At 39.0% G+C, this 25049-nt stretch overlaps 1 protein-coding gene across 1 annotated transcript in view; it reads right to left on the reverse strand.

The window, feature by feature from the left end:
• WASL (WASP like actin nucleation promoting factor) overlaps positions 1–24791 on the reverse strand; it is a 31901-nt gene extending 7110 nt beyond the window's left edge. Inside the window, exons 1-8 of the mRNA XM_081958788.1 lie at positions 23922–24791; positions 9839–9973; positions 9186–9272; positions 8731–8827; positions 5781–5804; positions 2697–2865; positions 2006–2048; positions 1669–1822 (exon numbers count right to left, since the gene is read on the reverse strand). Coding sequence (XP_081814914.1) covers positions 1669–1822; positions 2006–2048; positions 2697–2865; positions 5781–5804; positions 8731–8827; positions 9186–9272; positions 9839–9973; positions 23922–24041 — 829 coding nt within the window. The 5' untranslated portion in view covers positions 24042–24791. The remainder of the gene's footprint in view (positions 1–1668; positions 1823–2005; positions 2049–2696; positions 2866–5780; positions 5805–8730; positions 8828–9185; positions 9273–9838; positions 9974–23921) is intronic.
• Positions 24792–25049: the final 258 nt, after the last annotated feature.

The following is a 25049-nucleotide window of genomic DNA, read 5'->3' on the forward strand; positions in this document are numbered from 1 at the left end:
AAGACTTACACATAGACTGCAAATACTGAGTTGGGGAAGTATTGAGATAAGTCAGTTAGTATCCTTAGCAAGATTAATTAGTGTCACTGTGCCTAGCATAGTTATGTATACAACTCATAGCTGAAACTTAAATGCTAATACCATGTTTACCCAAAAGGAAGACAACTCTGAAAGAAGAATGGACAGAGGCAACCCTATGAATCCAGAGAAAAGATTGTGTACCATGCTTCCTCGTCTTTCCAAATGAGGATTGCCAATTACAGCTGAAAGTATCATGGAGCTTTCCTGCCATTGACATGGTTTATATGGGTATATATGCACATATATAAGTTTTGACAAATATATTATCATAAACCACACTTTTTAAAAAAAGACAAAACTGGGTGGATGGAACTTGGAAGGGACCCAAATCAAACTAATTAATTCAAGCTAATTGCCCCTGAAAAAGGTAATCCATTTATAAAAAAAAACTGGATTCCAAGTGGATGCATCAATCATTCTCTTTCATACAGGATACAAGTCATATATAAACTACCTTTCCTTCTATCCAAAATGTGAAAAAAATAGCAACTAATGTGGCTAGAGCAGCGGTTCTCAACCTGTGGGTTGCGACCCCTTTGGGGGTCGAACAACCCTTTCACAGGGGTCGCCCAAGCCCATCGGAAAATTGCAAAATTACAGTTATGAAGTAGCAACAAAAATAATTTTATTGTTGGGGGTCACAACATGAGGAACTGTATTCAAGGGTCGTGGCATTGGGAAGGTTGAGAACCACTGGGCTAGAGAATAAAAGGGACTGGACTGACATGAAGAAAGGGGAAAGATAACTGAATAGAGAAAGCAAACCTTCCCTTCCATCCAGTTAAGACATTCACCATTCATAATAATGATGAATGTAGCCACCACCTATTTTGACAGGGTATTCTATACTCCTCAGAAAATATAAGCTACTTCTTCCTCTTTCTCTAATACATGTATACCTTATTAATTCATAGTTAATTATTTTGGGGGGAGGAATTGTCTTCCTATTAAGTAAAAAGGTACATGAAAACTAAAAAGACTAGAATTCATACATACCACTGCAGCGTGGTGGGCCTAGATTATAAATGTAGCATACATTAACTTTCACTGAAGTATACCACGTTCCCTCATATCTTACATTCAACCAAATGAGACTGATACTACACTGTATGACCATCACACTAGCATGATAAAATATTCATATATTCAGTGCTCAAACAATGTTAAGTATTGTAATAATATTATAATTATTATTTGTTGTCCTCCAATAAAATTATATTCAACCATTAAAGACATTTGATGATGATAATGATAATTGAATGAAGATTTATAGAAGTTTTATTTTAAATTTTGAATTCTTATTTTTGGCTTTGTTGTTCCACTGGGAAAATATCAAGATGTTTGTTGAAATGAATTGTAGCAATATGTTATAGGCTACAGTTTGTGGCTCAAATAATAAAAAACATTCTCAATATGATATAATATATTTGCAAATCTAGCTTAGTACTATAATTGTATTTTAACAATGTGCAAATATATTTTTAAATCAAGAGAACACTTTTTAAATTACCCTATTTAAATATTCTAAATCTTATGTAGAGATTAAAAAGCATAATCAATAGTCTGCATGAATAAAAGAAGACTCACCTTGTCTACGCAACTCGTTTTTAATTGCTTCGACTCCTCCTGTTTTTTCAATAAAATCATATATAGCCTTGGAAGTTTCTTTGTCTTTCAGCTGAGCCTCTGAAATTCCACACATATCGAATAGGTTTTTCAGTTCTGGATCCAAATTGTTAACCTACCGGAAATATTATCAGAGATAACTGCAAATTCATTCTTGTGACTAAATGTGACATAATTTGTATAAAAATGTCCCCACAAATTACTGAATTCTACAAAAGTGAGCAATGCTAAAAGTAGTCAGAAAAATTAAGTTTCGTATGTTAAAAGACTAATGTAAATCTTCACCATGCTTACTTACATCAAAACCTGTGTTTGGGTCCCAGCCAACATGGCCAATGTGTCTGAAAACAAGGAAATAAGGAAGAAAAAAGCTTTAGATACATTAAGTTAAGACAACTGCAATATAGTAAATAAGGTAATAAACAGTTGCTATAATTATTTCCCTGATCTAAGAAAAAAGTGGAAAATGTTAACATAATAATGAAATGAATTCTATACTTAATTCTACAGATTCCAAAATGGCTTAGAATTTTCTTGACAGGACTAATCAAACCATAAATTTATCAAATACCATCATCTTGACATTCATCTTCCCTAAAATTAGCAAATGCTGAGACTCTCAAGTGAAGGAAGGTAAGCACTATACATATAATTGCTTTCAAAGAAAGGTATATAATTTAATACTGTACTGGTTTTGTCTTCTATTAGAGTTCACCACCCTTCTTTGTTCCACTCTCTTTCTGTGGATTCAATATTATGTTTTCTTATACTAACACTTTTTCATTTCACTACATAAGCCATCAAGGCTTTGATTTTTAAATGAAGCACTGAAGGGTAATTATTGTAGGACACTTAATACGAGGAACTCTTGTTGTGCAGGTGGGATTATGTAACTGATTGGTTTTTCTATTGAAATGCAAAGAAACACATCTGTGAGATTTTGGGTTTTGTAAAATTAAAATGTTAACAAATTAAACAGGCATTCTTACTGGAAGTTGCTTGGAGTTCCAATATCTGCCTTTGTCAATTTTTTCTTTTTTGCTTTTGCCTTTTTCTTCTCTTTGGTATAGCCGATATTGTTGACTTGTGAACCATAAAATCTATTAGTAGTGATTTCTGGATTTTTGATGTCAACAGTTGCCATTGGCAGACTTGGACCTGTAAGTAAACAAACTAGACTGTATGCTTGATTTGAATTGATTTTTCTTTCTTTTGATAAACTGTTGGTTTCAGTATTCAAAAGCATTGTAGAAAGTTTGAAAACAAGGAAATATTATATATAAAAGAAAGGTTCATAAGAATGTATTTCAAAGTTTTTGAATTACCTAGTGCACGGGTGTCAAACTTGCCACGTCACGTTGCAGCCACGTGACGTTTTGCCCATTATCGGAGTTGGGGTGGGCGTGGCCTGTGCGTGATGCATCCAGCCTGTGGGCCACCAGTTTGACACCCCTGACCTAGTAAATGCTCCAACAGTACATAACAACATGAGTGCAGAAAAAGGTATGAATCTTATGAGTGTTTGATTAAAATGCAGAAATTATAAACAGATTTTGAATACACATAATGGATAATTTATTTTAGGGTACAATCCTAAGAGTTTCCCCCAGAAATTAGACACTCTATTGAGTTGACTTACATCGATGTATTACTAGGAAAGAATACTAAGCAAACTGTTCACTAGCAATTTATCCATTAATAACCTATATAGAGAACGTTTTAGTCTGTTAAGAAACAAACTATCCACTCTAATTAGAATTTGTTTGTCCATAAGGAACACACAAATATAAGGAATTTCCACTTCTAGCACTGCTATATCCAACACAGAAACCCCTGCCATCACAACATAAGCGCTTTTCCATCAGCAAAAGTTAGTGAAGATCAAAGATGTCTATGAGTTCATCCTTTGAACAATTTGACAATATAGTAGCTACAAATATCCAGTACGGTAGGTTGACATCTTCTCCATCTGCAGGTTTTCTCAAAACATAAAATGTCATGTTTCTGAGATCCTGGGTATTCCCCAGCTGCTCTTAAAAAAGGGTAGTCTTTCATACAATAAATCAGTTTCTAATCCATCACATATATTAAAAAATGAAAACTCCAGAATATAAAAACTAATTCTGTTAAATCCCCATTTTCACTCCAATAAATGCTTCATACAGAGTATTTTTTTTGTTACCAACAGGATTGGAAACATAAAGCTGAATAATTTATAGGTTATAGGTAATCCTTGATTTACAACCAAATTGGTCCTGAAATTTTGATTGCCAATGTGGTTGTTAAGTGAGTCATCAAAATAAGAATCCAATTTTAATGCAGTGAATCACTGTGATCATTAAATGGATTAATCCTGCTTCCACCTTTTTGATTTTGCTTGTTAGAATCTAGCTGGGAAGGTCACAACTTGTGATCCAATGACTGCAAAATGCTGCAATTATTGTAAATGCGCACCACGTTGCCAAATGCCTGAATTGCAATCATGTGACCACAGAGATGGTGTGACAGTTGTAACTCTGAGGACAAGTCTAAAGTCACAAAGCATCAGGCTAGAAAACTGGGAGACCATGACTTCTAGTTCTGCCTCAGCCATAAAAGCCAACTGGGCGAGACCTTGAGCCATGAGCCAGTCACCCCCTCTCAGGCCAACTCACTTCACAGGGTTGTGATTGGGAAAATAGGAGGAGGAAGGAGGATTATATGTTTGCCACCTTGAGTTGTTTATAAAAATAAAGTTGAAACAAATAAATTTAAAAAATTGTTTTTTTAAAAAAGTTATTAAACAATCTGTGGTAAGTCAAGGACTATCTGCAATTCAGTCATACCAATTTAATTCTATTGTGAGGGAGTGCCGATTGGGGTTGCTGTCTGCTGTTGTCCAAAGTAGCTGCAGTCATGCAGAGAATCTCCACCCCCCCCCTTCCTTCAAGTATTCATATTAAATAAATCTGATTACTAAAATAAATTACTAAATAAAATCCCCTCAGAACTGTAGTCACAGGCATCCAAGCCAGTGTTCAAGCTTCCTGGCTAATTGATCAACACTGGCATTTTCAAAGTCATGCTGACCTCCAGAGGCAGCCTCGGCCCACCCAGCCTTTTGAGCTTAAAAAAGCAAATGTTAAGAGAGAGTGGGAAGAGGGATGTGTACAGCAGGAAAAGTGAAAGCAAGTGCCTACAGGGAAGCATAGGAAACATCTAGAGATTGGCAGCTATTACAAGCAGGCAAGAGGGTTTTCATTCAATTGCCAGGACCGCAAGCTATGGTGAGCCACATATATTGGTAGGGATCTTGTCTGGAGCTTGGAGGTTCGCCAAGAGCTCAGTAGCAACTAGAAGAGGAACAATCACACTGAAACAGCACCCTGTTCCCACTTTTGGGAAAAAACAAAGGTTGTATGCTACATTATAGACCTTGCAACTTTTGTTTGAATTGAGTTTTAAAAGACTGTGTATAAATGACTGCGTATTACAGACATATTTATGTGGCAACAGCCGCTAGCAAGTCCTCAAAGAATGGAGGTGATTCTCTGCTGTTGTTGGGGTGCTGCAATGAAGTATTATGTACAGAATTGCTACAGTGTACTGTGTCCAGTTTTCAGAAAACAAAGACTCCTCCCTCCCACAATTGTTACGATGCTATATTACATGTTTCTTCAACTGGTTTTGTTTTTAAATAGTCAAAATTGGCAATTTTGTGTCAATATCAGGCTGCTGAGAAGCAAAAAGGCGTAAATGTAGAGTGCAATTAATTATTGCAAAAAAAAACCTCAGATATTTTCTTTTTTTCCCTACACAGCAACTGAAATTTCTCAATGAATTTTGAATTAATTATAAAAAAAACTATTAGTATCTGAAAACTTGTTAAAGAAGATGAATATTAGAACATTCTGATACAAGTAGTATACATGTTTTATACTGCAAGAATAAAATTAAAATTTGTGACTTTTCACTGTTGCATTCATATTACCAATTGAAAATATGGGTATTCTAATCATTCTCAGAAATGCACATTAAAGATGGCTGTTATGCAACAATGATTATCATGTTATAGTTATTAATAAAAACCTTACCATTTGGTAGATCTCTCCTTTTCTCTGTTAGGGGGGAAAACACACATGAGTATCATTCCATTCATGCATGAAGTTAATAAAAAAGCTAATAAATATTTCATCCATTTTAGTAAAGGTTTTAAGTACAGTAATCTCTAATGGCCTATAAATGATTCCAGGTCCTCTACATACGAGATCACTCTGCAGGACCACTATTAACTGGCTTTAAAAGTTAGTTTTCCAGGGTAAAACAGTAAAAAATAAGAGAAACACACAGACACAACTTGCGGTCAAGAAGTGGCAGATTTTTAAAAAGATTATCTCAACTTTTTAATACTTCTGGACAGTTTGCCGATCCATTGTTTCTATCTTATAAATACAATACAATTGAATGTATGCAATTCTAGACAAGTAAATAAAAAGAATAACTGACTGACAGTGTAACATTCCTATAATTACCTCATTTAAAATATATATGCATTTTTAGATTTTTAGTTTACAAATGTGTACATATCATACATTTTACCATATTAAATAGAAGCAATGTCTTATAATATGCAGTAAGATTTTCAACAATTAAAATGTTAGATCTACAAATGTTACATATGTAAGAATATGTTTTTATTTATTTTACCTAAAACTTCAAATATATTATAAAAAGGATATGCATTAACTCCCCCCATTATGCAAATTGTATTCAAAAGGACAACAATGCACTTTTTTAAACAGCTGAGATACTACATCTTGAGTTTTTAATTTGAACAAGACAAAATTTAAGATGGATGTTAAACTCTTTCTATTTGACTGAAAGCAACTCAGCCTCAGCAAAATACATTTAAACTTTTTTAAAGAAAACATTAAATGTGCAATAATTTAGTCCCCCCCCCACAGCAAGTTATCTCCCTGAAGCAGCTCTGATGTGATTTATCTTATCATTTGAAAAAAAAATACATCTTGTATAATAAAGGGACATCCTGCTCTGTTTATTGTATCATTTTATAGCATTCTAAAATCCTTATCTGTCAGTAAATCTATATTGTAAGAATGAGAGTGTTGGAAAAGGTCAGAGTACAGAGTCCAATTCCCTACTTCATGCAGAAATTCATATTAAAACATATGAAGACTAGAAGACTCATGGAAAACTTTCTGTAATCCGAACAATATCCAGTAGTTTAATACAGACTTAGGAGTCCATCTAGTGGCTAAATAACTTCTGTCCATTAAAAAAAATGAAAAAAGAAAAGAAAGGCATGACTAAGAACTCCAATAACTTGCCGGAATAGATTTCAAACGTTTCCAATAAATTTTATCTTACATTGATTTTTGAAACAAAATCAAAAATTCAAAGTTATATATTGTATGGAAGACACACAAAAATATTCACCCGAATACTAACATAATTCGTAGAAATAGTTTCTTAGAGAATGAGAGGTTAAAGAATTTCCTATATGTATATAGTTGCTGGTATATATATTTACATATCCATACTGTATATAAATACTATGCAATCTCTGCCCACTGGGTCCTCATTACCCTTACCTAAACAGACAAAAGGAATGAAGCAAAAAAGCAGTGAGAGCAGGAATGACTTCTGACTTTCTGGCCACTTCCCCATTGAGTTTCTCTGTGGGAAGCTGGCAGGAGCATCAGAAATGTTCATCTTTCTTCCTTTTTCGTGCTGCCAGGTGGGAGTGAGTGAGGGGGCACAGGGGGTATGCGTTGGAAAGGGGATATCTGGGGCGCAAGAGTTTCCATGTGGTTTTGGGGAAGGTGTGTGAATATGCACAAGATAACGATGCTGCATTGATCAAGGACACTATAGCAGCATGTGTTGGGGAAGGGCACCCAAGAGGATCTGCGTGGGTCAAGTGGGATGCTGCATGGTTTGATGGAAATTATACTTAATTCATAATGTAGGTGAACATTAAAAATTAGACAAATGTATCTAGGCAGCTAGGTAATTTCAAGCTCCAACTCAATACATTATAATGCAGAGAAAGATGAATGTAGACTAAAAATTCATGAAGAATTAGCCTATCCAGTAGTATATAGTATAGATATTTTGTGTGTATGTACCTATGTATGCATGAGTGTATAAAATTAAACAGAAAACACATATTTGTGCCACTAAAATACTATATATTTAGTAATATATAGTAAGTAAGTTAGGTACAAAAAGCATCTGACAAGAGAGCAAAATATTAGGGGATTCTTACTTCCTAAGCTCCTCTAGCAGATTTCTTTTGCCAGCACCTTTATTTTTCATTTTTTTTCAACTACTATGCCATATATTGTTGCTTTGAGCATGTTCAGTTTTGTGCTAAGAAGTCCAATTTTATTTATTTTAAACATTTTTTCCTTACATATCTTGGTTTTATCCTACTTTGTTTTTTGGTATCCCCATTAATTCTCACTGGCCTGTTTTGCTAAATTACAGTTAGCTTTTATTATTTACATTAACTCTTCTAAGGAAGGAATAATAATATTTACTGAATTAATTCTATAATAATTACATAGCCACCAAAGCTAATTGTTAATAAATGGCTATACATTATATAGATAAAACGATGATGCATTGTGTAGAATGATCCATTTTGCACATATCCCCATATGTTCTCTTTTAAATTCAAATTGTGAAAATAATTACTTGCTAATTAATACACAGAAGAGCTTTGAGCAATGATGTTCTTACAGAACTTATTTAAAAAAACCAAATATATATCTTTTATGAAAAGGGATTTTTTGAAGCCTAATTTTAGCACAGGGGTAATAGGAGAAGTTCAGGAAGTATGAGCACTGGTCCAATCAACTCTACCTGATGCTACATTAGTATTGGACAAAGACTCCATTAATTGAAAACCTGTTCAAGCCAAACTCTTATGAAGCAAAGTAGGGAGTGGACAGATTAATTGGGATGAGCACTGTAGAACTACAAACAAGATAAACAAGCACTGAAAAACTATACAAGTACCAGATTTTCTCTGCCTTCGTCCAAGCAGGTCCATTATAGTCTTTTGGAATTTTTTAGCTTCTTCTTCATTAGCAAAATTAAGACCCACCTGACATGTCTGAAAAACAATAATGTTCATGAGCAACCTAAGACAGAAAATAAAAATGCAGCTCCTCAGCAGCTCTTATGAAACTATATAAACAAAAAACCGACTGAAGAAAGTAGGCTTCAGATTCTCTCCCCCCCGTTATTTATTCTTATATCTTTCTATTATAAGCTAACTAAAAATAAGATTAAAAATAAATTACGTTTTCAAATAAAAACCAAAGTTTTATTTAAACACTAAAATGTTTGAAAATAATTAATAGAAATATAGACATCACATAAAATTACTTAATATTATATAGGTTTACTTGAACAGGTTTGATTTAACATAAAGTAATCACGTTTCCAAATTAACTCCTGAAAATACTTACATCTCCAGCAAAGGTATGAAAATATGCTCTAGGACTATTATATACAAAGTTATTATATAATTCTTGTTCCCACAATTGTTTTCCATCCTACAAGAGTGAAGAGGGGGGAAAAGAAGGGAAGAAGATACAGACAATGAGACAATAAATTACTGTAAGCAAAAATGCATGGATTTATATCTCACCTTTGGACATTCTAAGTTTTTACATTCTTTCTGATGGTTTTGCTTCAGATTAAAAGTCTATTCTTAAAACATAGAAACTAATTTAACTTCTTGATAACCTGTACTTTTGTAGTATAAATTTGAAAATGTGCTACAAATCCTCATGTAACTTGTCCTGTCTCAGAGCCTATTAAAACAAATATAGACAAAATTCAAAGATTGGATATGTAACAGTGTAAACAGACCAGAATTTTTTTCCCTGAAGTTGTAAAAGCAAAAACTAAGCTATTTATACTTTCAGCAAGAAAATAATATCTGCAATAGAATATGAAAAACAAAGTGCTTGCTTTCTGCATAGCACTCTTTATCCATATTGCTTTAGCAATTAATATTTAAACAATTTGTAATTATATGCAACTACCTGTGACTCAACATTTTCATAAGATATAAACAATAGAAATATAAACTAAATATGGCAAAAACAGTTGTTACCTTGATATCATATATTCTGATAAAATAGGATCTTTGTGGATTGTCTTTTACAAGGCAAGCTACACCACAGCATTTCTTTGACCACATAGCATTGCGCTCCGCTGCATATATCTGGACAACCACAGAGCACATTGTCTAAAATAAAATTAAAAAAAACCACAATATGTTAAAATTTAGGTATCATCTTTTTCCATTGTCTTTTCCATTAGCCACAAATAAACTCTTGTAGAATTCATCTGATGAAAATAGTATTTCCAGGCAGATAACATTGCACTCAATTTCTTTGAACGTACTACAAAATGCCACAGGACTCAAAATAGTAAAATAATGTATCTGAAAATGACCATTGGCTTACCTGAAGGGTCATTTTCAGGGCGCTGCGAAGGAGAGTCCAAGCAAGGGTTAAATACAGCCAATTTGCCCAGAACTGAACTGAAACTTTAAACCACACCTCCTGTGCTGATTATCTTCAGATTTTTTCAATGAAGACGTGGAACTGTTGCGCGCTGAGAAGTCCAGCAATGGAAACAAATCCAACAAGGAAACAAATCAACTGGAACTGTAAATGTTTGAACTGTCACCAGCGGAACCAGACCTCAGGGTGGGGTGGGCTCTCCTTCGCAGCGCCCTGAAAATGACCCTTCAGGTAAGCCAATGGTCATTTTCCAGGGCGCTGCTCTGGAGAGTCCAAGCAAGGGACATGCCCAAGCTAATTGTCACTAGAGCGGGAAGCAACAACATTCAGGGTCTCTCCGCTGGTGTGAATGCCCAGAAGAACACGCCTCCCGAATGCCCCTTCCACTGATGCAAAGCTGTCCAACTTATAATTCCGGACAAACGGGGACAACAAAGTCCAGGTGGCCGCCTTGCAAATTTCCTCAATCAGTGCCTGGGTCGCCCAGGCAGCCGTGGTGGCAGCGTTCCTGGTTGAATGCGCTGTTATGTGGCTAGGTACAGGTTTGGACTGTAGGACATGAGCGAGGGCGATGCAGGCCCTAAGCCACCCACCGATCATAGAGGAGGACACTTTCCTGCCCTGGGAGGCAGGCTGGAATGAAATGAAGAGCGATTCAGAGTGTCAAAAACCCGCTGTACGCTTGATGTACTTGCAAAGCGTCCTGCGAACATCTAGCAAGTGCCAGCGTTTCTCCCTCGGATGTTTAGGGCGCGGACAAAAGTCCGGGAGAACTACCTCCTGTGCGCGGTGGAACCAGGAGTTAATCTTGGGGATAAACGACAGGTCCAGTCTGAGAACTACCCTGTCTTGTCGAATGAAGCATAAGTCCTCTCTGCCGGAGAGAGCAGCCAGCTCTGAAATACGCCGTGCCGAAGTGATGGCGATCAAGAAGGCTGTCTTAAATGTCAAATGTTTAAGACTGGCAGTCCTGAGTGGTTCAAAGGGGAACGATGACGGCACACAGAACCACGTTGAGGTCCCAAGATGGATATCTGTGAACCACTGGGGGTCTCAGGTTAGTTGCGCCTCTGAGAAAACTGTGAATGGTAGGATGCTGTCCGAGCGAGGAATGCACGTCCGGAGCCAGAATGGTGGAAATTGCGGCCACCTGACGCCGTAGGGTATTAGGCGCCCGGCCCTTGTCCAGGCCATCTTGTAGGAAGTCCAGAATGACAGGGTTCGAGACTGAGGAAGCTGAAATCCCATGAGCAGTGCACCAGCTGTCGAAGGCTCTCCAGGTAGCATCTTAGATCCGGGTCGTGGACGGACGCTTGGATGGTGCAGATCACTTTGGCCGAGAGACTGCCTCTGCTCAGGAGATCCCTCTCAAGTGCCAAATGGCTAGTTGCAGCCACTGGGGCTCCGGGTGTTGAAGTGCCCCCTGGCTGAGAGAGATCTCCTGTGGTGGAATCCACCAAGGTGGCTCAACAGAGAGGCTCACCAGGTCAGCCTGATCTGCCATCGAGGGGCCTGGTGAAACTGCCATGGCCAAAGAGGCCATGGGTGAGAATTCCTGGCTTTCCCTTCGCTATCGGAGATAGGGTGAGTCTGGGCAAGGGTAACCTCCCTGGAGGATTCCTCAGGGGTCACCAACTGGGAGGCTTGGGCCTGTTGCTGGGCCTTGGAAACTTGTTTTTCTAGAGCCTTCTGGCAGCGTATGGCATCCTTATCCTGCCCCGATCCCTGCTTAGGCCCAGGTTTGGAATAAGGCTTGTTGCCTCTGATGGCCTCCCTGGCAGCCATGCCGGCCTGCCTAGCGAAGGCTCTGGAAGAAACTCCCATTGGTTCAGGGTTTTCTGGGATCTGATCTGCCACAGTGTTAATAATGGGCCCAAATTGACACAGATAGGGAACCACTCCACTCACCACCTCACAGTAGCCCACCGCAAACCAAAGCACTCAAGAAGAAAGAGACACAGAAGGTTTCAGGATGAAATTCAGCCAAGGCAGGGATATAGCGCAAGTAAAGCCAGCTCCCAGCACCTGCAGGAGAGTAAGGGCTGCGATCCAGGCAACCACAAGCACTTGCCACTTCAATCCGAAAAGGCTAGGGGCCCAGATCGCCGGTCTAACCGGTCAATGAGGTCTCCACGCGGCTCCTGCTATGAGTCAGGCTTCAGGCAGCTGCGGCATGTGGTCAAAATCGAAATTGAAACTGGTGGGGCTCCAAAATGGCGGCCAGAACTCCCTTCCACCTCTCCAGCCCTTTTTAAAAGTGCTGTTATCGCTTGGGGGAGCCCTGAAGGGCCGCGCCGAACGTCGGCTTGTAAAAAGCACGGACGACAGCAACGGAGCTCTCAGCGGGGATTTCCTCCCGCAGAAGGGTTGCTGCGGCAGCACTGGTGTCGGTGTTCCGACCCACGCGCTTCCCCAACAGCTGTCTGTGACCCTATGGGGCCCGAGCAAGCTCAGGACACCCTCCCAAGGGGTGAGAGAGAAGCCAAATTGGAAATTAAAACAAATTTTTCTCACCAAGCCTGCTCCAAAGTAAATATCACGATCTTTTCCTTTCTTTAATATAATTGAGAGTCCAAGCAATCTATCTAGAATTGAAGAGAAACTCGAAGCGCGTCCACTGGGCTAGCTGAATTGAAAAAAACTGAATATAATCAGCACCAGAGATGTGGTTTAAAGTTTCAATTCAGTTCTGGGCAGATTGGCTGTATTTAACCCTTGCTTGGACTCTCCAGAACAGCGCCCTGGAAAAACACTAACATGAAGATACATCAATACCTCCCAACTTTATCTATCACAATTATAACTATTAAGTATTGATTGTTCCAAAAGTTATCTGTGTACAGTGGACATCATGGTAGTAGTGTATCAGTTAGTTTATACACTTTATCAAAGTTCGGCAATTCAGAGTAGATGACAGAAGACAGTCCATTTTTGTACATTAATGTATTAACATATACACCTAACATTACTTTTGGCTAGGGACACAGATAAAAGCCTATTTTCTATTAAAATTAGACAATATAGAGTAAGAAATTAATTCAAAGTATTTTAAACGAAATCCTGTTTGACTTAAAAAAAAACACTGTATAAAATCTGTTGTAGAATGGTCTCTACTTGATCTTCATTTGGCTTTGGATCACCAGCAGCTAAGAGCTGAACTTATATCAACAAAATCATTAAAAATATTAATAGACAATTGACATAATTCCCTGGCAGAGTCTTTTTTAAAAATGCCGCTGTAAATACTAGTATTCTTGTTTTAGATATCTGTCTTTTTATTAATGTTATATAACCACAGAAAGGCTAAGCAGGATATAAATGTTTAAAACAAAGCTTGGTGGCCAAATAAAACCAACCTTATAGGCCAAAGTGAAAGATTAATTTAGTAGGACTAGATGGTCTGCATCTGCAACTGGCAGATTTTATATGCAACAAAACTAAATGAGTGTGGACATCCTATAATGAAAAAGTTGACTGGTCTACTTTTTATCCATAAAAAGCAAGGTATAACAACATTTTCTGCTTTAAAAATCTGAAATGTGCAAATTATAATCTTGGTGTTCAAAATAGATTAACTAGGTTTTCTAGTTTAAATTTCTGCATATCTTCTGCAGAAGTTATTACAGAGGTTATAAAAATTTAAAAATTCTTGCATGCTACACAATGTTTCCTTTTGAAGATATTCTTCTAGATCTTTTTCCCCCACAAAGAAAATCTCTTCCTTTAATATTTGAAGGCAGCAAGTCATACACTTTCAATATAAACTGCCAGCCAGAAAAAAGGAAGCTCATTTGTGGTATTTCACTCAAAACCACGCTATTGCAGGATGTTTCAAACTTTCACAGTCTTAACCACAGAGGTCAAATACTATTTTAGTATTGCAGTCAATACAGCGATGCCTCTTTTGACTTTCGAACTGTAATGCAGGAAATAATTTCAAGATGATTTGACTAAAAGTGTGGATTGAAAAGCTAGTTTAAGAATATTTCCTGGAGAAAAAGCATTTGCTCAAATTACGATGCATGTTTTTCCCCAAAAAATCTTTAAACTCCCCCTTTTTTGCATTCTATAGTAGAGTTATGCGTCAGCATATTGGAAAGAAGCAGCCATATATTAAAACAATTTTAAAATACATATACACATCCTCATCTTTTTGACCTTCACAAAACAAAACCAGCTCTGATTTTCCTCTGCAAAGGCTTGCTTAGTTAAACAATAGCTTCTCTTTCTCCCACTCCTGGGTGTTCACATTGTCCAATTATGAGATGTCCTTTTGTTATGGGAATAGTCCACCTCCTTCTTAGGTACCTGCAGTGGTGACCTTGATGGGTTCCAGGTCTCACGCTGCATGCCAAAATCTTTGGCATTGCATTCCACCAACACACTTCAGTTAAATGGCATGTTGAATAGCAATATGATCCGAAAGGAGCCAAGCAGTTCAATCTTGACAGTATTTGATGAAATGTAGCTTCCCCCCCCCCCCCAAACCTTTGAAGTAAGAAGCAATCCCTTGCTTACGATCAAAACTTTTTCAGCATGGAATCCTCAAGATAGGCTAGGAATCAATTCCCAAATACTATGACCAATGCTTGCACGAATAGGAATTTTGCAACTCATCATCCAACATATCTGAAAGTACTCTTAGGTGTTATTCAAGTAAAGTGTTCTAAAAAAAATTAAATCCTCACTTGAGTTGAGCTTGATTTGTGATGACTTAATAGTTTTCTTGACAATAATGGCAGATTTGCCAATGCCTTATTCTATTGTTCTGTTTTGTGGTTCACAATCTAGCCTACAAGTGTAATATTTCCTAATGGTTTCTGACCTAAGTGCTACCCAATCTGACATTTCTCAGCTTTCTGAGATCAGTGCTGAGACTTAAGTATAGCTTTCTATGTAAAGGCAAATAAATCAATCTCTCGGAAAAAGAATATGTGGGCATAAATTTCATATTTCACATGGCAAAATTCAAAATTGGAGGCAAGGACGACTATTTAAAAATGAGCAAATATTTAAAAATTACATGTATTAATCAAGTCATAATGCAAATATATCTTGTTATGTAACTAGTTTATAAATAGGTATATTTCAGTCGGTAATTACTGCTGTTCTCAATTTTTGCCTCCTGTGTATGTGTTACGATGAAAGACCGAAATCTGGTGAATGTCGACATTCACCGGTAAAAGACCGAATATTTCATTACATCGTTTTACATTCGGACCTTCACCGGTGAATGTCGACATTCACATAGTCGCTTGGTGTATGTCCGAAAATACCCTTATCCTCTCGACACCCTTACCCTAATCCCCTTACCCTAATACCTCGGCTCCTCGCTTCCTTTTAAGCGTCTTCTATTCGCGGAGTTTTTTTTTTTTAAACCTGCGATCCTTAAGAAGACACTTAAAAGGAAGCGAGGAGCCGAGGTATTAGGGTAAGGGTGTCGAGAGGATAAGGGTAATCCTCTCGACACCCTTACCCTAATCCTCTTACCCTAATACCTCGGCTCCTCGCTTCCTTTTAAGCGTCTTCTTAAGGATCGCAGGTTTAAAAAAAAAAAACTCCGCGAATAGAAGACGCTTAAAAGGAAGCGAGGAGCCGAGGTATTAGGGTAAGGGTGTCGAGAGGATAAGGGTAATCCTCTCGACACCCTTACCCTAATCCCCTTACCCTAATACCTCAGCTCCTCGCTTCCTTTTAAGCGTCTTCTTAAGGATCGCAGGTTTAAAAAAAAAAAACTCCGCGAATAGAAGACGCTTAAAAGGAAGCGAGGAGCCGAGGTATTAGGTTAAGGGGATTAGGGTAAGGGTGTCGAGAGGATAAGGGTATTTTCGGACATACACCAAGCGACTATGTGAATGTCGACATTCACCGGTGAAGGTCCGAATGTAAAACGATGTAATGAAATATTCAGTCTTTCACCGGTGAATGTCGACATTCACCAGATTTCGGTCTTTCACCGTAACATATGCACGGCAGAGACCCAAAGACCAGCTGGCTGGCGGGAGGCATGCCCGCATGCATGGTGGAGCTGAACTGGGCCCCCTCTACAGAGAGGGCTCTACATGCCACCTCTGGCAAACGTGCCATAGGTTTGCCATCACGGCCCTAGCATATACAGAACTACTAAGAGAAGTCATCTGACAAAGGTGAAGAATCATCAATATACTAAGGACATTAAATAATGTATTTCCATCCCCGATTGAGCCAGAGATGATGTAAAAATTGGTCAAGTTTGTTAAAGACTAAATGGGAAAAAGGAAGCTCAAATTAAATAGTACCAAGACGGAGTTGCTATTATATCCTTACAAACATGGGCTATGCCTACAACACTGCTCTTGGTAAATTGTCTGGATGATGTTATCCTTCCTGAAGAAGCTGATCAGTGATTTCAGGGTCTTTTTGGATTCACAGCTCCTGCTTTAGCAGCAGGTGGAATCCATACTTGGGATTCTACTACAGCTATTGAAGGTATTGCCAGGAGGTAATTGCCAGAAACACAGCAGAAAACAAGAAAGCTCAGAGAGCACCAAGGACCCTTCAGTTGAATAAATTCTGAGGTGAGCAAGAGAGGACTTTGGATTGCAATCTGGGATATTTTTGACTTTGTGCAAATTTTGTGGAAATAGAAAGAAGCCTTTGCAGTGTGAGCTCCACCACCTGCAGAGTATAACCATACTCTTCCTGGCTTCTCTGAGCTGTTATATAATGGTTGATTTGGGAAGTAGCCAACACTTTGAGAAAAGAAATTGCAAACCTTGAGAGAGGTAATGGAGTACCTTCTCTTGAAGAAGCTGCTTCAGCAGCAGTTGGACTCCATACCTGGGATTCTACTGCAGCTACTGAAGGTATTGCCAGGAAGTAATAGCACAGAAACACGTTTATACCGACTGGATTTGAGGAATCATTGTATTGAATGACGCATGTAATAGTGATCAGTATGCCCAGTGTTAGTAGTGGATATCATTTCCTTGGTCTTGCCAAGTTTGATTTAAATGAAATTATTAAACTTATCATCTCCACCATTTTGTGAATGAGCATGCCTTAAAATAGCAATTTTGTATCTGTGTCAATAAGTTTTTCAAAATTCCAAATATGCCAGTGCCTAAAAAAAGTATACCACACTTCCCCACCCAGATTGACCACTATCGTGTTAAGGTCTGTAAGATTTATGTTTTCCCTCAGATAACCAGAAACACCCTTAGTATGTTATACTATATGTTTATAGTATGTTTATAACCTGACAAATCAGGAATAAAAAGGTCCCCCCAAAAGGTGGTGTATTTCAGTGTTCCATAAACCGTTCCTAATAACTTCCCTTTTGTATCATAGAATTCCGTGTAAATGTTTCTCCAGATTTCAAGTTATCTCAGTCTCTGGCATAATTCTATACAGTTAGTAACAGAGAAGTGATAAATGTATTTAGAATATTATTTTTGAAAATGAAAAAAAAAAACCCTTCAGTTTGGTCATCCCTAACCTGGCATTTTTTTCAGTGCGCACTATAGAAGAGAAAAGCAAATAGCAGTTACTCTGATAATCAGAGAAATCCCGCACAGTAAATTACTCTTTAAAAGAAAAATGTACAGAAGCTGCAAACCCTTAATTAATAAGTAACACAAGCATGTAAAAGATTAAAAAGAAAACAGAACAGTATTTAAAACACCGAGGTCACATGGAGTAGATATTCTTTTTTTTAAACAAAAGTGCTCTGTTGAAACATAATGAAATATAAAAAAAAATGTTTCTATTTATATAAAAGCCGAAGCGTTAAGAACTAAATGCAAATGTTCTATAGAAAACCAACCTCAAACTATTTAATTTTATTGATAATGGGAGTACTACATATTATTTTAGGTCAATTGTTATGGTTAAATAGCTAGTGAAGCACACAATGCTCTCAAAAAAAACCTACCTTGTATTTTCTTGTAAAACGAGTAAGTGGTCTTGCAAATAGTGCTAGATTATCAATCCCAGCCTTGTTTCTATCTGCATCCAATATGCTTGAATGTAAGGCTCATACAAATGGAGCAAAACATGCAAAAATATCATTATGGCCTGCATATTTAATAGAGAAATACCTTTCAGTATAAATGCATTTAAGACATTATCTTAAATACATTTATTTAATTCATATGCTGCCTGCCTTACTAATCAAATGATGCAGTGGCATAAAAGAATATAAAAGCATTAAAATTAACAAATAAAAAACACAAGAGCATGGATGGTACAGAGATGAACTTTTGTTTCTTTCTTCACCAATCACCTCCAGAGATGAGATGGGTCCTCAGATAACCAGGTTCCATGCCCTGAAGGGCTTTAAAAGTGATAACCAATATACTGAATCGGTCCCAGATGCAAACCAGCAACTAATGAAGCTTATGAAGCGATGTTACAGGGACTATCCTCTCCAGAATTGTCCATACCAGTGCATTCTGTACCAATTGTAGCTTCTGAATACTCTTCAAGGGTAGTTCTATGTAGAGTACATTGCAATAATCCAATTATTATCCTATTACCACGTTTAGACAATAGATGTCCTTCACAACATTCAGACTATTTGACAATTACATAGCATCAGTGAGATAAGGGTGATAGGGAGTACAACAAAAAGAATAGCCATGGACTTAAGTATTTGGAAAATGTATAAAATTTCGAGGCAACAATGCAAAACATACTGCTGCCAGTCCCATGAATTCATGCTATTCCTACATATTAAGCATATATTAGGAATGTCACTGCGTTAATTGTTTGCTAGCTGAACTGAAAAAGTTACTGGGCAGGTCATAGGCCCTTATCAGCAATGATTTACTGCGCAGGCTTCTTAATACGTTTTCATATACATCACACATTCCAGAGACTACTTCTTTCCTTTTGATCTTTGTTCGTCTGCCAAGAAGGTGGACGATAATTTGCTCTTACCAAAATGTAACAATTAGATAGATTTGTTTATTTTCATATTAAAAGTTTGTTTTAATTAGAACTTGTTATTGGATCTTACTTTCGCTTTTTTGAAGATATGCTGTTTGGAAAGCCATCGATTCTAGATCTTGTTAGCTCAGGGTGAAATTTTTCCCCTGACAAGGAATATAAACCATACTCTAAACTAGGAATGTATATAGTGGCCACAATTAAAAACAACCAATACTAGACATGGTATATAGCATGTTAGTATCTCAAACACATTTTCTGTAGATAGCTTTGCAGTCAACTGCAATAAAAAATAACATTTTCTCCCAGATTGAAAAAATAAATTGTGACACCTTTCAGCAGATGAGGTAATCATATTAAATCTCAGCATGTCAGAGCTTGTGAACACGGATCTCTCTCTGAAATTGCCTGAAGAAAACTTATGTCCAATCAAGCTGACAATACATTTTCATGATATTAAGCAACAATGAATGGTGTAGAGTAAACCTATTTTAAAGAAAATGAAAGAATGTGGTCCATCCAATAAAATGACTTTGGATTTCTTAAACCTAAATTGAGGAAAAGAACTAAAGGAAATCAAGTTAAAGCATATTTTTTTAAAAAGCAGGAAGGTACATTAAAAAAAACCCGATTCATTGGAGTAGGACCAGAATTTCTGCTGCTAAGCAATGCAGTCACAAAGTGTGGTGTTGTATGACTGTGCTGCTTAGCAACCACAGTTCTGCAAGCCCACACTTACTGTTGTTAAGCAAAGACCTCATGTGATTGTGACTTCTAACTTCCTGACTGACTTTTCTTGTGGGAAGCTGGCAAGAAAGTCACAAATGTTGATCATATGACCATGCTCCAATGGCAGAAAATCCAGGCTGGTTGCCAAGCACCTGGACAACAGTAATGTGACTGTGAAGCACACCACAATGGCCGAAACCTCAAGGATTGATCATAAATACCACTGGTTCAGCACTGTTGCAAGTTTGAGTATTTGCTAAGCAAGTGGTTATTAAACAAGGATTACCTGTATTGAGCTCAATAAGGGAACTGTTATTATTGAATAAGAGGCTAAATGCCTTTACTTTATCCATACAGAATTTGTTACAGTTCAAGAAGACTAAGGAGTATTGTTGATTTAGAAAAGGTCAGACTATCTGTCTCTCCAAAATCTTAAACAGTGATTCTTCAGATTCTCTAAGTCAAGGGTGTCCAAACTTGGGAACTTTAAGACTTGTGGACTTCAACTTCCAGAATTCCCCAGCCAGCCATGCTGGCTGGGGAATTCTGGGACTTGAAGTCCACAAGTCTTAAAGTTCCCAAGTTTGGACACCCCTGCTCTAAGTGAAGTCTTTTCCATCACATATTCTTTTAAACTGATGCCAGAGACTGAACCTAACATTTTTTCATGCTGAAGATATTATCTATCAGTTATGGGTCATATCCTCTACATCACATTGATTTTCACTTGCATTCTAATTCTCAGCCTAGCAGTTACAGTTCCAGAAATGAAAGTGGCTGGTTATTTTATGCTGGCATTTGCATCTAGAAAACAGTACAGCACAAAACCTACACATATCTGAAGGACCACTTATTCCAGGTAGAACCATGCTGTCCAGTAGGTCCAGCCAGAAAAGGGGTGGTTAAAGGGTACAACGTCCAAATGAGATCAGAAGAGGACAAGAATGTGCTGCTGCTGCTGCTCTCTGTATGGCTCATGGAGTACAACAATCTGCTTCCTGAAATCTGAATGGTAGCCTCCCTGATAACTTCCTGAGAGCCCTGAAGTCAAAACTCCTTCACACAGCTTTTATTGTCTAATTAGAAGGTAACATTAAGGAGCACAGAGTTTTAGTAAAGGTAGAAACATTGTGTACGTTACTATTTATGGTTTTATAATGCTGTAAACTGTCATACTATTAATATGTCAGTGATGCAAATACTTTAAATATATTACTATTATATATAGTGCATACATGTGTAATTATGTATTTATCATTAATTAAGGAATTAAACTCATGCAATTTGTTTTTAATCAGTTTTACATTAAATTATACAATTATTTTAAAATAGTTTTAAGGTTTTCAGCAATTTTTGTATATGAGGAAGAGAATCATATAATCCAATGGGCAATGTATTTTCAATATTTCAAGTGTCAACATTTGAATATTTTCTCCAAGTCTAGAATATATCTCCTAATTTTATTAATAAATTACTATTTTATTTCCCATACTGTAGTATGTCAGTGTACCCAAATTGGTTCTCTTGTTGCCTGCTGCTGAATACACAATTTTTCCACGTATTATTTTGATTACATTTGCATATAAAACAATTATGTAGATAAAAGCATATTTGTTCTTTAAAAACACTTATAGTTGGGTTATTTTCTTGTTTTCAAGGGAATTCAATTTGCACTAAGTTAGTGAAAATCCATGCAGCTTAATATTAGCAATGGCTCTCCACCTAAAGGAGGTCTTTTCAGCAAATTTGGGACTTCCTTGGAAATAAAACTAGTACTTCCTGAGGGCAAAGCCTGTGACTTTTCCACTTAGGAACAGCTCTTTGCTAAAAAGAGTATATAATATTGTAAGAGATTTTAAAAATCTGCGAAGTGTATTACGCTTTGGCAGACATTTTTAGTGCTAATTTTTTCCCCTCTAAAAAAAGTGGATTGCTAGTAATATTACAGTACAGTATCAATGTTTAGCTACCTGGCCTACAGTATTTAACATAAATTTAGTATGGCAATCAACATAAATGTATATTCTCCCCACTGTAAGTCAGCATTCCCAGAAAAAAAAGTAGCTCATGTTCATTAGACAGTTTTCAAAAACTATCTATCTGCAAATTCCCATTAACAGCTGAAAAAGACATATCTAGAGTGCAAATTTGGCCTTAATGAAACGTGAATTACAGATTACCTGTGACTGAATGATTTGTGAATCTTACCTATTTAACCTCATCAGAAACAGAAAACTGGATTTTCCATCCAGACCAGTATACTATTATAATCCTTACAGATTTACAGTAGGCAGAAGCATTTGAAAATCTGTAGTCAATTTCTCGATAATATAGTTTAAGTTTGCCCTTTCTGTCATAATTGGGGAGAGGGGACTTTAGTAAAACCAGTTTCTGCCAATAAACAAAAAACCTTAAAGGAAAAGGATATATCTATGATGCTTTACTCATGGTTGTATTATTTTTAATGATTCAGAAGAGGAAAAGTTTGACTGCTAATCCATCTGAAATACAGAATATTTATTTAGTGATATGTTTAAATGTCTGTCAGCTCAGAAGTCAGAAAAGGCCAAATTTAAATGCAGAATATTTCAATATAAAACAGCATGATATAGATTGTATACTAAAACTTGCTAAGCCAAACACAGCAGCATAAAGTCTGCTAAAAGCTGTATGAGGAGCTATTACCTAATAGCTGTATCTAACAGCTATACGAGGACTACCAAAATTTCAGGGATTATTACAGCTGCCCCCTCCCCCCCAAATATATTTTCAGGGGAATTTTGTATATGCAAATCTGCAAATCTATTGCTCAGCGGGGAACAGAATCCAGAGCGCTATTTATTTTTTCGAGTTCATTTCCTGAAAGTTCAGAAACTATACAGGTAGAAATGTATGCCAGCTTTCTAGAGTAGGTGAACGTTTCCACATACACACACACAAATTGCAACATCTCCATTGCTGACACACACGTACTGAAAAACCACCAAGCACTTCCGGTATACTCTGAAATAATTAATACCTGTTGGGAAAAGGAAGTGGAGGAGAAAATAATCTCTTAACACAGCAAAAAGTGAAGAGCTCCCCAGCAAAGGTAAAACAGCATCTACCTTAAAACAAGCCACATAGGGGGAAGGATTTGCTGGAGCTCCCCAACCAGGTTTTTTTTTTCTTTCAGCCAAGCCGGAGCGGATCCAATGGGCCAACTCTAGTCAACAGGCTCTGCCTTCCCTTCCTGTTGCTTGGATCCACAGCCTTCGCCTGCACCTAGTATTTATCCCACTCCCACCAGATTAAAAAAAGGCAAAAAGAGACCGCTGAAGTCTTCTTCCCCTTGGGGGAGTAAAGGCGGGCATCTTTTTTTTCCCTTCGCACATCCCCCCCCTCGTCTCTTATTTATTTATATTTATTTATTTAGTTTGTCACTCATGTAGAAGATAACAGGAATAAGAATTAACACGAATAAGAACACAGGGAATGGGTACAAATAAATGGGGGCATTAGGACAGGTGGGTGCACTTTAATGCACGCATTTCAATATATACATTTCAGTATAAATTTACCCAAAGCTGTTAAGGGGTTGATTTTTCCACCTCCGCCCCAACAATACAGAGCCGTGGGGAGGAATACGGGGAGGGGGGAAGGAAAGGAGGCAGCTGTTCCGTGGGAACGGCCCCAGCCAGGGACCTTCTGCTCTCTCCAAATTCGAAGTAAGGCAGCCACGACCCCGCGCCGGAAAGGAAATAAAAGAGTTGGGGGGGGGAGGAAAAACTGGCAGGGCTCTTGCATCATCACGCCTCCTACTCGCAGCTTCTGCCTCCAGCGGATGAAAGTCACCCCCCTTCTGCCCCGAAAACCCCTTCCCCGAGAGGTCAAGGCAGCTTCCCGCCCGGGACGCGCGTGGCCAAACCCTCCACAGGCGCCCCCATAGGATTGGCCGGGCCTCCCCAACCCCCGAGGCACTCAGGCCCAGCTAGCGGGGCGAAGCCTCCTCCTTTCCCGTCCGCCACTCACCACGCATTTCTTGCCCAGGAAGCCGAAGAGGCTCTCGTTCTCCTGCGGGGTGAGCAGCATGGAGCCCACGTTGGAGACCCTCCGTGACGGCGGGGGCTGCTGCTGCTGGCTGTTGTTCATGGCGGCCGCCGCCGGCGCCAGGCCGGGACTGCCAACCCCCTCCGCCGGCTTCGCAGCTGGCTCTAGCTCGCTTGCGGGGGGTCAGGCCCCGCGTCTCCTGGAGGGTGGCGGCGGCGGCGCAGGAGCCTGCCTACCCGCGCTATTGCAGCAACATCGGGGCGGCGACCTGAGGGGGCGCCGCGGCGGACCGGGGAGCAACTCCTGAGGGGTTTTTTTTTTCCCCTGCGAGCGAGCGGAGCGGCCGGGGAAGTCCCGCTCCTCGCCCTTCTGCGCGCCTTCCGCCGCTCTCCCGACAGGCACTAAACTTCCAACTTCTCCCCGGCGCCGGCCGTGCAATCCAACATGGCAGGGAGCGGAGGCGCGGGCGAGACCAAACGCCGCGGAGGGAGAGGGGAGGACGCGGGGTCGAGAGACGCCTCAGGCTGCCCTGCCCGCGTCGCCGATTCTCGGCCCGGCTCCCCCCACCCTGCTTGGACTCTCTTCGCCGACGGTCCGGAGAGCGTAGGCGGGGCGGCCCCGCGGCTCGGCTTCAGCGCAAGTCCCAGCGGCGAACTGGGGAGTCGTGCTCTCTGTGGCCTCCCCCGTTAAATACCGGGGCGAGCCAGGCCGGGCTGCTTCCCCGGCCTTGTCATCCAGGAAGTCTGGGAATTGGCGGTGGCGGGAGGCGGAGGAAGCGAGTGGAGAGACGCCGCGGGCTTGCAGGAGGGACGCGCCCCGCGATTCCTGCAATTCTTCCACGCAGAACCGCGGGGCTTTGTGGCGCGAGGCGGGTGTGTGTGTGTGCGCTCCTGTCACCTGCCTGCCCCTTGGCTTAAAGCTTCCGACAATCCCGCAGACGTAATTTGTGCCTCCAGAGGGGGAAAGCGTTGCTGTTATAAATCCGTCTTTTTCTTTTTAATTTCTACAAGAGAGTTTGCCTACACTTAGGTCTTGCTTTGGATAATGGATGTTGGGCTTGGCTTGGTAATGTGACTCACAGCTCAAGGCTCTAAATTATGTGTAAAGGTT

The sequence above is a fragment of the Natrix helvetica genome (genome assembly GCF_964273705.1).
Source record: "Natrix helvetica genome assembly, chromosome: 6".
Classification (NCBI taxonomy): Eukaryota; Metazoa; Chordata; class Lepidosauria; order Squamata; family Natricidae; genus Natrix; species Natrix helvetica.